The sequence below is a fragment of the Hemicordylus capensis genome, chromosome 2 (genome assembly GCF_027244095.1).
Source record: "Hemicordylus capensis ecotype Gifberg chromosome 2, rHemCap1.1.pri, whole genome shotgun sequence".
In the NCBI taxonomy this organism is placed as follows: Eukaryota; Metazoa; Chordata; class Lepidosauria; order Squamata; family Cordylidae; genus Hemicordylus; species Hemicordylus capensis.
Genome location: NC_069658.1, coordinates 182986598 through 183003295, shown reverse-complemented (window position 1 = coordinate 183003295; position 16698 = coordinate 182986598). Strand labels below are relative to the sequence as shown.

Sequence of the window (16698 nt, the reverse complement as noted above, 5' to 3'; positions counted from 1 at the left end):
AACTACACTTCCTGTCTGTACCATGCATTTCAAAGCTCTGCATGCAGATTCACTTTTAAAATAAACATAGATACAGTCATTCACCCAAACACATGTATGAGTGTACAGACATCTGTACACTCATACAAAATAATGTCTGAATTGGGCTAAACAGAAGCAGTGTTAGAGCACATACAACAAGCAGTATTCTCACACAGCTCCTGCTGGCCCAGGCCTTCCTTCAGAACGCAGATTCTAGGCCAGGAAACTGGATTTCCAGCCTGCAGATCTGCTACTATTCTCTTTGTTAGGAGAGATCTAGGATGGTCTCAGAGATTTCTTTCTAGATTCCTTGCAGACTAGTGGGGGGCAGGGGTAGAATTAAAACATTCCACTGAATTCAGAGTTCCGGTTTGGGCAAGTGTCCTACCTGCCCCACCTCATCGTAGACACCCATGTACTCAACCCTTTGGGCCTATAAAGCACATGGGACTACATTTTCCAACAAGCTCTAGGGATCCTAGAGTAGCCAGTTTCCCCACAAAGCTTTAAACGTTAGCTTTTCACATACACCCCTCACAAAGGATTTCCTTCTCCCAAAACTGTCTTCCCTCTTTCTCAAAGTATATTTTTCTTCTCCAAATGTATTTTGTCTCCCTCACAAATTTAAGTTGGGAGTTGTTCCTCATGCTTCCCCCTCTTGTCTGCATGCCTGATTTTCCCTAGTGTGATACACTAGAGCAGGCCTGCTCAACTTCGGCCCTCCTGCAGATGTTGGCCTACAATTCCCATAATTCCTGGCTATTGGCTGCTGTGGCTGAGAATTATGGGAGTTGTAGTCCAAAAACAGCTGGGGGGCCTAAGTTGAGCAGGCCTGCACTAGAGCAACCAGAATCCCAGAGGCCAAATCTGGCCTGTACTGCAAAGGCTTTCCCTCTGGCCCCCAGCACAACCTGTATTTTCCTACACACATACAGGTCACCATCCAGATCCCACCCATTATCCCTCCCATTTTCCTAGGCTCCTTCTGGATTCTGTCATGATTCTACCCTGATCTGCTATGTTTTGCCCTGTCTTTGGTTTGAACCATCAAATTTCACTCTGGGACTATCACATTCTGCCAAGCTGTCTGATTCTACTCAGCTCCACACATGACCACTTCCTACTGTCCCATTTGGCTGTACCCACTTGCCCCACTCAATGGGCTGAACATTTTGGAAATCAAAAGTTGGCAAAACTGCTGAAATCCACTATAATTGACAAAGGGCACTATCATTCTTACCTCCTCTTTATATAGTGTTTGACAACCGATATAAATTTCCCCACAACTGTGGGAACATAGCTAGCCACCCACTGTTCCCTTTTGAAATGACTAGGGAAGAGCCACCATGTTCTTAACTGTATGGCATTTCAGAGCCTCTCAGTACAGGAAACTAGACGGTGGTGCGGTAAGTGGGGGATTTTGTTCACCATAGGGAAGTACATGCAGATAGCTTCATTGTACCAGGGGCCTCTTGATCTGAGATCTGTTCTTCACAGCATTTGCACCATAGGCTGGGTGCTTATTTGGCTGCTTTTAAACAGTCTTGACCTATAACCTGTGTTCCTTACATAGCATGCTTGCGTGCAGAAGGTTCCAAGTTCCCTCCCTGGCACCTCCAAGATAGAGCTGAGAGAGACTCCCGCTTGCAACCTTGGAGAAACTGCTGCCAGTCTTTGTAGACCAAGCCTGCTCATCTTTGGCCCTTCTGAAGATGTTGGCCTACAACTCCCATAACCCCTAGCTATTGGCCACTGTGCCTGGGGATTATGGGAGCTGTGGTCCAAAAACAGCTGGAGGGCCAAAGTTGAGCAGGCCTGGTGTAGATGGACCAATGGTCTGACTCAGAATATGGCAGCTTCCTATGTACACCCCCCGCAGAAAGTGTATTGAACTTTAGTGGTCAGACAGTGGTCAGCTATCACAACTGTGTATCTTTATGTGTATACAAGGGAGGACTGCTGCCACCAAAAGAGGTGACAACTCTAATGTAAGGCTGTGTAATGCAATGCAATTTTGTCTGTGTAGCTTGCCCATAGGTCGCCTTCCCATGCTTTCCACAGAGGTATCCTGGGGGAACTGATTCCTGCTCTTTCTCAAGTAGTCAGAGCTTGCTATATGTGGCATGGGTGAAGACCCTTTTAGGGTCTTCACAGGCTTATGTAAACAACTCTTTACAGGAAAACCCTTCAGCCATTCTTTCACCTAAAAGCTCCTTACCACCACCACCACCTGCTAAAGCTGCTAGCTTTTTTGTTTTGTCTGACCACTCTCAACAGGAATTCTGGAAGGATAAAAGCAAGGCTGTTTAGACAAGTCTTCCAAAACAGGATGCAAGATTCACCAACAACCGTAATAGCATAGTGGTGGTGAAGAGATTGAGCTATGAATCAGCGTTTCCCCCAATCAAACCTCACCTGTGCTACAAACTTACTAGGTGGCCTTGGGCAAGCCATTCCCTCTCAGCCTCAGTTTCCTGGCTGCAATATGAGGACAATAATACTTACTTAAAAGAGTTGTTCTAAGGATTACAGCAAGATAATACCACTGAAGTGCTTTTAACACTCACAAGTGCTCTACAGATGCCAAGTATGATTATTAACGTGGAAAGCAAAGGGAGCACAAGGTGTGGGGCAGAAATTTATACTGAAGCTGCCTAGCCTACATGCTGTGGTGTATGAATCCCCAAGCCAAACCGCTGCCCGTGGTGTCTGGGAAACCTTGATGGTTCCAGATTCAGTTACTAGCATGTGGGTTTCTACTTCCCCCAGTGGTTATGCTATGGTGATTAATCTGATTTAATTAGCACAGGAAGACACAACTGTAGTTCTGAGAATCTCAAGGGGACCCAACCTTAAAGGCATAGAAGATGATTCCAGGATTCTCTCTCTCTCTCCCTCCTTCTCCCTCTCTGCACGCACACACACACACGCACACACATATATATATACACACACACACCCCCAAACAGAAAGTATTTGTAGAAAGACACAAAGGCAGGCTTGGAAGGGAAACAGATTAACTAGTAGCTTTGACATCTTCAAAACAGCTCCCCCGCGATCTCTAGGGCAGTGTTACAACTGCTTTTGTGATTGGGGGACGACGACACATAAGTTAAACATAAACATATATTTACATATATATTTCTCCTGGGTGTGCCTTCGAATGTGTGTCAGCCGGCACACCCAGGAGACCAGAGGCGGCGGCGGGTATGACTGGGGAGGCAAACAGCAGGCGGGCCCAACTGCAGAGGAAAGCGGCAGTGGGCCCGGCGGCGGAGGCAGCACTCGGCCCGGCGGCGGAGGCAAGCAGCGGTGGCAGGCCTGGCTGCTTAGGCAGCACTGGGGAGGAGAGGTAACTGCCGGCCCCGAAGAGCGCACAGATGCTCTATGCGGGGTCGGCTAGTATTAATTTGATTTCTGTTGTGAGTCACCCAGAGAACAATTTGTTATGGGGCGGTTAACAAATAAAGTCTATTATTTAATTATTTATTTATACAATAGCAGTCATCCTGCTCAAAGGGTGAAGAGAGAGGCAAGGTTGATGGCTGAACCAAGGTTCAGCTTATTGATATGTATGCATATAATTCAAGCTGTGATCATACTGTGGATAAAGAACCTGCTGAGGCCACTGTTAAAATATGATATCTGGTTTCACCCAGAAGAGACCAATAGCCAAGATTCATGTCCAGTAACACATTTTCAAAAAGTATGTAGCACTTTTCACAAATGAAATCCCTGCAGTACTGTGGTTAACATTTTGTAAAATGTTTATTTAAATTGTATATACTACAATATATACACCACTTTTCACTGTAAAGGTGTCGATTGTTGCGGTGAACAATGGCATGGGACCCACAAGTCAACTCCAAAGTATGAAAGAGTGGCCCTCCACTAAACACTAAAGTATATAGGCAGCAAACCCACTTGCTTTGGGGTGGCCTTCCCTTTAATCTACTGAGTTCGAGCAGGCAGCAGTGCACTGTGGGATGAGCAGACAAGAGCGTAGGCCCAATTTCATGTCATAGTCAGGCTCACACACGCCCCGCTCCTGTCTAGGCATGGCATAAACTCCTGCTGCTGGTGCCATTGATAACACTCATCCCACAGGCAGGCCACCTATGATTTGAAAAGAAACCGTGGCAGTCCTGAATTTCTTCTGCCATTTCTAATGTTGCATAGAAAGTTCTCTTTACAACAGCGGGCAACTTCCTACCCCATTTTGCTTAAAAGGCCAAAGTTGTTCTATGGTGGTCTCAGGGAATGAGATACATACTAGCTAGGAAGGTTTCTTCCGTTGTGTTCCTACTCTTATTGCTGTAGCTGGTGGAGGTGGGGGTATGGTGGGCCTGCCCTCAATTTTTTCTCCCCCCCCCAAGTTGTTTGTAAATAATTTTTAAATTGCTGTGTTTTATAATGTAATGAAGAGCAACTAAGGAGGCAAATCCTATTTGCCTCTACTCCCCCCCACCGCCACCAACTTTTAGGCTGGCTATGGGCTGTGTCACACAAGCTTCCAGAGGCTTGTAGCAAGGTTGGAGTACCTTGGAACAAAAAAGTAAAGATGGGCCCCTGCCCCCCTCCCGGCCTTCTTCTTCAGAAAGGCGTAAGGGGGAGAGTAAACAGCAAACTGTCACCCAGCCGTGGGTCCAGGCCCTAAGGACATGTCACCCCCCCCTTTTTTTTAAATTGTAGCTATGCCTCTACAGCTTCACATTCCACAAAGCTCTTCATCTGACATAATGGAACCGTGACTAGTTCTTCACTGAGAGAGAATAAACATTTTCCGTCATTTCGTACCGACTGGGGACTAATCAAAAAAGTTCTCACTTTCAACACGTTTAGTGGAATTACTCAAAATATTGGGATTTCAAAGCCAGCCTTGTTCACTGGAAATGTCACCTATCTAAAAGAGATAACCTTATCTCATCTGTGGCTGCACAGAGGTTTGTTTAAAGAACATAATGTAGCAGTTATATAGTGCCTTTGGAATGATCAAGGTGTTTTACAGATTAATCTCAGTCATTCTTTGGGGGAAATAGGATGATAAATTTGAAGAGCTCTGGAAGCTCTTAGCTTCCAAAACCTGGAAGTTAAATCTGGTCAAGCTCCACTCTTCTTGCACTCTTGGGCTGCCACTCTAGAATCAGCCCCTAAGAAATTGCTTCCCTCTTCTTCCCTGCAGCAGCACAGCACCAAAGAGCTTCAAATGTCTAGAAAATCAAAGATCTGCTTTCACAGCCTAGACTCATATTGCCACCTTGTGGAATCTGCTGCCCAAATACCTTCTCTCCTTCCTGCCGCCTCCATTGCTCCTCTCCATGTACAAAGCAGAACCAACCCCCTTCCCTTGATTCATTCTACATAAATGCCTCCAGCCTATGTCCCGTATAATACATGCAATATCCTTTGCTGTGCCTTCAAATGCTTTTGCCTGTAGTCTACTGAGCCCACAACAGTGATCCTGTAGTCTGCTGGCTGGGCAAGCAGCAGAGCACTGTTGTAGAAGCAAGCATCGATGTAGACCTTGAGTGATAGCCAGGCCTATCAGGGTGTGCCACAAATGCCTGCTGCCTCTGCTACTTGTGGGAATCATGACTTAGGTAAACCACCTATATACTAGAGTCCATGCAGTTTACGCTGACACTGCTCTCCAAGATCTCATGATGAGCTTTTCCCCAGCTCAGCTGCCAGAGAACCTCTACATGGAGACGGGGACTTTCTGCAATCAACCGCTAAGCTATGACTCCTCCCTGAAGAAGGGCCTTTGCACTCGGGTGGGTTATTCTAAACTAACTGAATTGCCTTGAAGGCAAGTCATAGTTTCTGCCTCAGTTACAAGTCATGGTTTCTTTGGCTTCTTTTCCTGTGTCTTCTTTTATTTCTACCTCTGATGCGCACTGCAAAATTGTGCATTCTGTCACCTTTTCCATGTTCCTTTCTCAATATTTATGCTGAAAAACACATCCAAGGGGGTTAAAACCCCCAAAACATAGCTGCATGGCAAAAATGGCAACGACACCCTTTCCTTCTTTTTAATTTTACATGGATTTTGATTTACATCATGGGGCAAAATTTCAGCAACAAGATGAAGAAAGGAACAGAAACATCTGCACAACAGGTAATGTTTGCACTTGCTTTTCCACATTAATATGCCATTTGCTTATTATTATTTTGCATTAATATGCCATCAAAGAAACACCAGAAATTGTGGTAAGAATTAATCTGCCTACTTTTCTTTCACTAGCATATTAATCATTACCATCTTCACAAGTTAGCCCACTTCCGCCTCAAATGTTCACGCATCCATCATCTTGAATTGGGGTGGATGACATCATCACAAACTATGCTGTTGAGGTCTCTATGTGTCCCTACAACTGTACCAAATTGGGTTCAAATAGGTTAAGCAGTTCATAAACATTCACGCATCTGCCATCTTGATCTGGGTGGATGACATCATTACAAACTATGCAGTTGAGGTGTGATGTGTCAGTGCAACTGTACCAAATTTGGTCCAAATCAGTCCAGGCATTGCAAAGTTGATAGGGGGACAGACAGATACACCTGTGGGTGATCTCATAAGCTTACTTTCCTTATGGAAAGTAGGCTGATTATACACACACGTGAATCCTTCCTTCTGAACCAGATGTGACAGGAAAGCATAATAGCCCTGAGAGCTTGCTTTGAAATAAATATTTTAGTGCAAGAAGTAGACACATATATAGTCTGTAATACTGCACAATTTACTCCATGGAAATCTTACTCTACACAACTGTTTGATGCTCTGCTTCGAGGAGTTAAAGGAGGATTCATACAAGAACCTGCACATACTTCTTACTAGAAGAACTCTTCCCAGAGTGCCTCTGGGCACCAGAGATTTGCTCTCTAAAAAGAAAAGCGAACAGAACTCTGGGAAATCCATCATGGTTTGCTTATGATCCTCCTGGACATTTTTTTTTTTTAAGAGACTAGTATGTAAGCAGTAAGGTACTTCTTGCACAGACGCTGCATAGGTGGCAGAGTAGATGAACTGAGCAGATGCGACCCAAGGGGCCTTGATCGATCATAACTATCCAGTACAAAACCCATTAAAATGAACTGGAGCTGTACAAGAGCGTCCTGTCTTCATTATGGGGGAGAGGACGAGGTGGTGGCACTCGGCTTTTCTGTGTCAGGCTGCAAAATGTCCACCTGCGTGTTTAGAGGTATACTCTCTCTGAACATGGAGGCTCCATGCCTGGCCAGTAGCCATGGATCGACTCGTCATCCATAAGCCTGCCCCTTCCTTTTAGAAAGCCATCTAAACGAGTGGCGAATTCCTTAATTACGCATTGCGAAGAAGGGCTTTTGTTTGTCTCCCGCGAATCGGCTGCCCTGCCCATCGAGGGTATGTGTCGTCGTCTCTGGCCACAGCCCTCTGGCCACGGTTTGGTTCCTCCTGCGCCACTGATATTTGCTTGGCACGCTTATCTGCGGCGCAATTGCATTTGCGATGCACTATTTGCTTCCCCAGCCCCCACCCCTTTGCGCACGGCATTATCGTGTATATATATTGTATGGTTCCCCCCACCCCACCCGTTACAACTCTGCCCATCCGCCCCACTTCCTCGTTAGCCACTAGGCATACGCTAGAGATCGCGCCACTCGCCGCCCACCACGCATGCGCTAAGGGAGGGGGGGAGAACCGCGCCCGAATGCCGCTCATGCGCATGCGTCTCCTTCTTGGTCTCCCCGGACCTGTTCGAGTTGTTTTTTCTGCCGCGGCCGAAAGAACAAGGCCTGTAGAATAGAAGCTCCCCGCAGAGAATGGGCGAATAGAAGAGGAGAAGAAAACGGGGGGGGGGAGAGAAATAAATCATTGACCTATCAACGTTCGCATTCCCCACGTGGGATAGGAGGAAGGCGGGACCTTTTCTGCGATTGCCCAGCGGAGCCAGCCAATCTGCGTTACTGTTGTCCACGTGAGTGAGAAAGCTTCGCCCTCAGTGGTTCGAGCTCACGCTCCAGTGGCCAATCAGAAGAAGCTGCGCAGGATTCTCGCGCTTTGGCAGTTGCAGAGTCCGTTTGACTCGCGCCCTTCCCCCCCTCCTCCTCCTCCCCCCGGTTTGAAATCGACGGCTGGGCTCGCGCTTTCCCCCTTTTCCTCTCCTTTCCGAGTTTGATCTGTCGGTGCGACCGGAGTTGAATCCACCATGAGCGGGGACGGTGGGGACTGGGACCCACCATCCCCGCCCGCTAAGCAGCGTCGCCTAGATCCGGCTTGTCAGTTGCAGAAGGAGACCGAAGCTGCCCAAGCTCTGGCTGACATGACGGCTTGGGGCGGCGGGAGCCTTGAAACCGTCAGCCAGCAGGGGGCGCGCGAAACCGCCCCTGCCAAGAAGGGGCGCCTGGAGACGGTGGACCAGCAGGGGGCGCGCGAAACTGCCGCTGCCGTGGCTGCTCTGGTGGAGCGAAGCACCCCCAGGAAGGACTTGGGCAGCGGCACTCGGGATGGCCACGCAGGAGGCGGCGCGGGGGACCTGGAGACCGCCAGGCACGAAGACGCGGAGGCGCAGCAAAAGCAGGGCAGCGCTGCTGGCGGAACGGGAAGCGACAGAGCGACGCCAGGGCTGCAGCCCCCAAGCGCCACCAGCGAGGCGAAGGGTGGCCTCGACACCCGCCATGTGACCGCTGAGGCTGGGGATGGCCGGGAGGGCCGGAGGAAGAGGAAGGAGGCCAAGGAGAGGCGGAGGGCCGCCGAGGCCGCGCGGGAGGCCACGGAGGACGAGTGCTCCATCATCTCAGTGGGGGAGGAGGAGGACGACGACGAGGAAGAGGAGGAGGAGGAGGATGGAGGACGGCCACAGCCACCTCGCAAAACCGAGCAGTACCTGGAAGCGCTGGAGGCCGTGCAGCTGGAACTGGAGGCCGTGAACCAACAGGCCAGCCGGGCCTTTGCCCAGCTCAAGGCCAAGTTTGGCCACATGCGGCGCCCACACCTGGAACGGCGCAACCTCATCGTCCAGAACATTCCTGGCTTTTGGGTCACTGCTGTATCCTGTCGTGGCTGCTGTTGACAGCTCTGGGGGAAGAGGGATCTTACAAATAAACAAGAAGGGGAAGAGGGGCTAAATACACTACAAAAACGCGTGAAGCTGCCCTATATTGAGTTTAGTCATCAGGTTCACTCCTGGCTTATCTGGTTGACTAGTGGATTGAGCCCCAGCCCTGTTTGCGATTCGTTATTAAGTAGAGGTGGATGGAATGTGATACGGGATTACCTACATATCAAGCATGTGCTTGGTATTGGGCTGTGGCCCCTCCGCCTAGAGCCTGTTGTGCCATTTAAAACTGGGCAGCAGGGGTGGGTTGAAGACCACACTGCTTTGGCTATTGGGATTGGCAGCTGTGTAAACTGAACGTAGAGGCCACAGATTCTTCCTCCCCCCCCCCCCGCCCTTTTGGGTGCTGGGTCCTGCCAGCAGGAGGCAGACTTCTTCCAAAGGCCTAAAACAGGACTTTGTGGTTTCCCTTCTGCATTGTCAGACCTTCTGCCTTGGCAGGAAGTAGCTGGCTGTGGAGAATGACCTTGTTGGTCATCAAGTTTTCCATTAAGTAATTTAAGGTTAAGCAGATATTGGGGAGAATAGTTGGATGGAGTTTGTGCTCTTGATGTGGCAAGACTCTGGGAACAGAGACTCTCTCACTACTTTATGCTGGGCAGTGCTATGTGGGGAGCGTGATGGGACATCTGAGATTTTCTGGATTCCTTATGTATTGATTAGATTTGTATTCTGCCCTCCAAGGAACTCAGGGTGTCATATGTTGGATTTCTTTCCTTAACCTTGGCGTTCCAGTTTCTTAATCATCCCCAACTTTCAGCCATGATCAATGACCGTGATGAGGACACACTGAGCTATATGACTAATTTGCAGGTGACTTTAGGGAGGTTGGTGTGTAGTGGGCTAGGGTAGTTTAGGACTCCTAAATTGTAGAGGGAATGATCCTGGACTCCTGGGTTATTTTTCAGACAGTGTAGGAGGACACTCTTTAGGTGGCTGGGTTATTTCCATTTGAAGGACCCTGCCCGGGGTCAGGTGGGATTTGGTGATCTTCACTTTCCTACTAACCTTATTATTCTGACATTCTGTGATATGCCAGGTTGAGGATTTCACCCATGCAAAGTCAGGCTGCAAGATCAAGTTCTACTTCAGCAGTAACCCCTACTTCCAAAATGAAGTCATCGTAAAAGAGTTCCAGTGTGGCTCCTCTGGTATGCAATAGGGACAGTTTGTTTGGAATAGCAGAACCCCAGGTGAGATGTGCACTTGCTCATCCCTCCTGAGTTTGTGTTTTTCATTCCAGGGAGGATGGTGTCCCATTCCACACCCATTCGTTGGTGGCGTGGCCAGGACCCACTCGTGCATGGCCGAAAAAACTTTGAGATGAACCGCAGCTTCTTCAGTTGGTTCTGTGACCACAGCTTCCCTGCAGGAGACCGTATTGCTGAGGTGGGAACTATACCTCTATGCCTTATCTTTGTTGCTCCTCAGACCCATATTTCCCTATCTCTCACATTCTTTCTTGCCTTCTCATAGATCATTAAGGAGGACCTCTGGCCCAATCCGCTTCAGTACTACCTGATGGGGGAGGGTGGTGAAAATGGTGAAGACGACAGGTGAGAAGGCTGGAGGACCACTTTAATTTGGCTTATTATGGATTGGGAAGGCCTGGGGTTTCAGAAGAAAAAGCTGTTGGAATATGGGTGGAATTGTGGGTGAACTTCTAAAAGCATGAATGATATCTTGGTTAAGAATTTCATACTACCTTTGTGGATGTAGAGTTTGTCAAGGCTGGTGGCAGCAGAAGGAGCTGTGCATCAAATCCTAAGGAGGCATGGCTCATGAAGAGAGGGCTTTGTGTTGTGCAGCTGGAAGGCCAGGAGGAGGATGGTTGATAAGTGGTGACATGTTCCCTCTCTCCCCTGCGTGTTTAGCGAGACAGAGAATGGTGATGACTTTGTGGTGATTGTGGATGATGATGGTGAGGACGAGGAAGAAGAGATAGCAGACGTGCACGAGATCGTGGATGAGGAGGAAGGTGGACATGGTAAGTGGTGGTGGTAGAAATGTGCTCCTAATAAAGAGCTGAAGCTTCTGGGCAGTGAAAGAAAATATAGCCCTGGGAGTCGGGGCTGAAGAGTGTTGCTGATCTTGAGGGAGCAAGCATATGGCCAAGTTAGCAGGGGCTTGTACCTTAGGGGACAGGTTAGATGGGATACAGGAGGCCAGGAATGAAGGACAGTGGAGTATTGACCCTTTGGAATATGGTGAAGCTCCATGCACACAGATGCTGCTATAGAAACAGATAAATAGCAACATTAATATGGTGTGGGAGAGATCGCAGGTCAGCATCTGAGAGGCATTTTGACATATCCTACTTTGCTGCTACAGGGGAAGCTGTGGAAGAGGTTCTGAGTGGCCAAGAAGAGGATGCCACTGGTTCCAGGTCCTCCCTCTGTGGGGAGCCAGATGGGAAGGATTCGGAGGCAGAAGAAGATGGCTAGCTCATTATGGAAGGACTGTGTGTCTGGTTGGACTTTCCCATGGTGACCTCATTGGCACTTTGACTCTGACCAATTGCACTTGGACATGGCAGGAGGTGTAGGGGAGGTTTCGAAGGCACCTTCCTGCTCAGGAGCAGTCACATTGGTTATTTTATACCTTTTATTTATTGCAGCGACTGCAGTTCCCTCTCTGTCCTCCTGGGGGGTCACCACACACCAGCAGCCCCCTTTCTTAATTGTCTGATGCTTAGCATCTCTTCCTACCTGCCTGCACGGGGCTATATGTGTACTTCGCCCCCTCCCCTGGTGGCTACTCGGGGTGCTTCCTGCCCAGTGGCCTTTTCAAACACAGCTCAGGGTTCCCTTGTTCCATTCAGCATTATTCAGCTGTTGACGTTTGCACCTTCCCTGCACTCCCAACGATGAGGATTCTGCTTGCCCTGTAGACACTTCAGCTTGAGAATGCCCGTTAGGTTAGTGCCTCCTGCAGTCACAAGATAGTCCCAGTCCTGCTTTCTCCCCATCGAAAGAGTAAAGCCCACCCATCTAGAGACTCTTCCGTCCCAATGCTTTGCCAACCTGAACTGGGATTAAAATAGTTGCTGCCGGTCCAGATGATAGGCTCGCACCTGTTGGCTTAGTTGAAGCAATAATAGCTCCCTGGTGGGGTTGCTGTGTGTGAAGGAATGAGTCCCTGGCTAAGAAAATGGCCAAGGCCCTCTACCCTCATGCTCAGTGCTTTCGCCAATGCCCCAGGGCATGATGGTGGAGCTGTGAGGGAGGCTGTTTCTTGCAACAGCATGGCACTGGGGATATCCTCACACCTACCAACTGTGGCACCCTTCAAATCTGTGTACAAGTGCATACAGTTTCCTATCAATGTTTCTAAAGCATCACACCCAGTTGGCCCTGTCCCCTGCACCCATAGAGGTTGTTCTATGCAATGCTACTGATATTTGTAGAAAGGCAATTGTTTTCCTTTGCTGGGTTATTTTGTATATTTCGTATCAGGACTTTGTATGGTTTTTTTTTTTTACTACAAAAAAAAGCACTTAATATACAGAGAGCTTTCCAAATTTGTATGTGGCTCCTTTCTTCCACTCTAAGGCTGTGGGTGCACTTTGATATCTTTTGGCATTCTGGGGCCAGAATTCTTCATATCCAGTGCTTGGAAAATACTGCTAAATCATGAGGCTATGCATTCTGGAAAAGAGGAGCTGTGTGGCAGGATAAGATTGTGGGATATTAAGAATTAGTGATGTGCATGGTCCGGAGCAGTCCGGACCAGCACCAAAGGGGAGCCTATCTTTTAGGGCGGGGAGGGCTTGTTTACCCCTCCCACGCCTCTTTGCCCCCGCCAGTGGCCGTAATCTACTGTAAAATTGGGGCACTGGAAACCAGCCGCCGCCGCTTCCGCCGCGCCCCCCCCCCCCCCGCGAGCAAATTAGAGGAAAAAAAGGCTACTGCCTACAAGGAAAGGCTACTGCCGCCCCCCCACCCGCCCCCCCCCCACGAGTGCTCACCAAGTTAGAAGAACTTAGAGAGGAGCTCGCGAACAGAGCTCCTCTCTTATCGAAGCCTCCGGCCCAACCGGGGCCTTGGGCGCGTGCGCACGCGCGCTAGAGCTCTTTATCCTATAGAGCTTTTGCCGGAGGCCCGGTCTACCCGCCGGGAAGAAGCCGGGTAGACCGGGCCTCCGATCGCCGGAGGCCCGGTCTACCCGGCTTCCTCCCGGCGGGTAGACCGGGCCTCCGCCAAAAGCTCTATAGGATAAAGAGCTCTAGCGCGCGTGCGCATGCGCCCAAGGCCCCGGTTGGGCCGGAGGCTTCGATAAGAGAGGAGCTCTGTTCGCGAGCTCCTCTCTAAGTTCTTCTAACTTGGTGAGCACTCGTGGGGGGGTGGCGGGTGGGGGGGCGGCAGTAGCCTTTCCTTGTAGGCAGTAGCCTTTTTTTCCTCTAATTTGCTCGGGGGCGGGGGCGGAAGCTGGGGCGGCTGGTTTCCAGCGCCCCAATTTTACAGTAGATTACGGCCACTGGCGGGGGCAAAGAGGCGCGGGAGGGGTAAACAAGCCCTCCCGCCCTTAAAGCAATACCCCCCCACCCGGACCCGGACCAACCAGGGCAGAACCGGTCCGGCAGTTCGGCCACTCTATAGAATGGCCACCGGACCGGTTCGGACACACGCCTATTAAGAATGTACAAGTGGGCATCCACAACACATTTTTACAGTATATCCTCGACTCTTAGCAGGAATTCGCCTCTTCAGGGCTCCAGTCAGCCAGCCAGAAGCTTTTTTCTTTCTGGCTGCCAGCCCTGAACCCAATTACTTCATTGCCGTATAGCATAGGGAGGAGAGTTTAATCTTGTGCTATGCATCCCCTAATACTCACCTTCAGGACACTACAAACTATTGTAAGAGCTCAAGCAGACCAGTTTCCTTTCTCCTCCCTAAATTGACGCTTTAAGCATTCCATGGCTCAGCTGCCCTTCAACCACAGACTTAATTGCTAGACTTAACAGTTTGCCCGAATGTCTGGTTCTTTTAGACACACACACACAACCCGCCACCGCTCTTAGGGTGGGATATCTGCCTATAGAAAACAATGGAGAAATGTAGGCTTTTAGAGTATCCCCTTCCCACCTGATTTTCTGTTCCTTTTTCCCCTCCAACATATGTTGTGTTCCAGGAAATTCTCAGTCCCCTCCAACATATGTTGTGTTCCCTGAAATTCTCAGTCTGCATTAGGCTTTCTTTGTTCCTTTTAATTTTAACAAATGGATAGGTTTCTGTGTACCCAGGGAGTCCCTGAGTATTTGGAAACCACCACCCAATTTTGGGGTTGCCCTGTTCTGCTTCCAGTCTGGTGGGCACTTAAGTTTGCTTCAGGTGAATGGGAAAATAGGGATGTTGGCAGGTATACAAGAATGGACCCACATCAAAATGTTGCTGTATATCCTTGATGTGCGCAAGTGTTACCTGAGCCTGTGGTTCAGCATGATTGGGGGCGGGCAGAGAGAAAAGAAACACAGACAGGGCCTGCTCTAACGGGTTTTACTTTATATGCAATGTTCCCCCCCAGGGTTTTTTGGGGGGTGAGTGGGGAGGGGGATTGTTGGTGAGTTCCAGCTCCTTTTCAGAGCCCTTCCACTCCACCATGAACACAAAACTAAAATAACTGCTGAGAAAATAAAAGAGCTTTACAAACTCCCACTCCCCTCAGAAGCAGAAAGGCTTATGACTGTCTTCAGGGAGTGTTTTTTAAAACTGATAAATTTCCTGCTCTTTTTGTTCAAGCCCTCCTCCCCACTGATCCTCACCACAGAGTTCCATTACATGTGTCACCTGCTTTCTCTTAACTGTTGGAGCACACAAACACTCCTTCCTGCTAACTTGCAGGAGGGACTTTTAAAATACTGTGGGTCATCCCAAGTCTCTCCCACTTAACCACAGGTACTCTGTATCTTTGTACATAAGACTCCCAAATTACAACACTTTTGGGTATAGCATATAGATAATGATAGTGAAAAGAAGTGGAATGTGACTATAGAGGGACAGGTAAGCTATATGAATCACAAAAGCTGCCGATCAAGGAGGGTTGGTATATGTCTGTTCAATGTGTGTCCACAATGTTTTCAAAGTTTGTCTTTCAGAAATGCCTCTAGAGAACCCCCAGACCCCTGTTTGATTCTCCTCAGTTGTTAAGATTTGGTAGGAAAAAATCTTTTTGTGGAAATGATGCCAATATATAATTTGCTCTTTTATTCCATAAACTCTGGCACTAGCTCATCCAATTGCTTTTTGAGCTCAGGAATTTATAGAGCGGTTCTGTGGTGACAGCTTCTGAAAGGCCAACTTGGACACACATACAAAACCCTCAAAGGAGTGCCTGCATGTATGTCCGTCTCCTGATCTCTGGTGCCATCTACTGAAACAATTTACTGTATATCTGAAAATGTCTCCATAACTGAAAAATCTAAAAGGTGACTAGTAAAACCTATCTTTTGCCATGGGAGGAATTCAAATGTGATTCCCTTACCTACGTTGTGGGGTGACTGCAATACCACATGTTCTTAACATGCAAACAATCATGATGAATGCAAGTAATCTTGTCTAAAAAAATATGTAAGACAATAGAAACAAACTCTGCATTCAGGTCTTTTACCATGAACAATTAGAGGTGTTGGACAGTATTTTGAAGACACTATGGCATATTGTTTTTCTCCTGTCAACATATAGCCTTTTAAAAAAAAATTCTAGTGTGTTGGCTTTAACTGTAACTAAGGATGCTGACATTCTGCAATTCTACAATATAATTCTGATTTTTATGTTGGGAACTGTGAGAATCTTGGCTTCTTGTTTAGCAGGGGGAGAGCAACTGTCTATTCAGCTGCAGCACAGTGTCCTTCCAGTGGTTGTTGCTGGCTAGCCCAATTTCCTCCCATTGTGAGAACCACCGGACTCGGCTGCGAGCCCGGTGGTTCTTAAGCGGGTCACCCGCTTAAGTAGCCCGGCACTTAAACCGGGTTTGCGGAGCGTGCGCTCCGCAAACCCAGTTTTCCTGCTTGTGAGTTGCTGCGGCACAGCTCCGCACCGCAGCAATTCACAAGGAGACTCCCGGAGGGGAGGCGCACTCGCGCAGGGCATGCTGGAGCTTCCGGGGGCCACGCGGCCCCCAATCCCCCCAGCCCCCGCCAGCTCCATGACGAAGCCAGCAGTCATGTGGGCGGTTGCCCAGAGGAGACTGCTCATCTGCGGGGAGAGGCGACTCCCACTGACCGTGGGAACCGCCTCTTTGTGTTTGTTCTTAGAATGGAAACCCTCTTGGGGATAGAGAACCATCTTATTTTTCTATGCAAATCGCTTTCAAACACTTTAAAAATAATGCTTCATTTGGTTCCCAGAGAACACTACTTTGGCTATAGCGACTTCTGGTGGAGCTTACTATCGGTGTGGTTGTGTTTTCATTACTTTGGCTATAGCTAACATATAACATATATTTTATACTGAATTAGTTGTCTAAGCACCTAGGAATGGTGCAAAGAGACCTTTTTCTCCCCTGCTCTGTGTAAAGTATTTATCTAACTCCTAAAATAAATTGATCCTAACTAGGAATTTGACATACTTCTCTTTGGTGA

At 48.6% G+C, this 16698-nt stretch overlaps 1 protein-coding gene across 1 annotated transcript; it reads left to right on the top strand.

Annotated features, from left to right (window-relative positions):
• Window positions 1-7843: 7843 nt before the first annotated feature.
• TSPYL2 (TSPY like 2) lies at window positions 7844-12639 on the top strand. Its single transcript, XM_053299633.1, has 7 exons — window positions 7844-9050; window positions 9855-9932; window positions 10159-10270; window positions 10363-10508; window positions 10596-10675; window positions 10994-11106; window positions 11451-12639. Exons 1-7 carry the CDS (start codon window positions 8211-8213, stop codon window positions 11561-11563), a joined length of 1482 nt encoding a protein of 493 aa, XP_053155608.1. The 5' UTR covers window positions 7844-8210; the 3' UTR covers window positions 11564-12639.
• Window positions 12640-16698: the final 4059 nt, after the last annotated feature.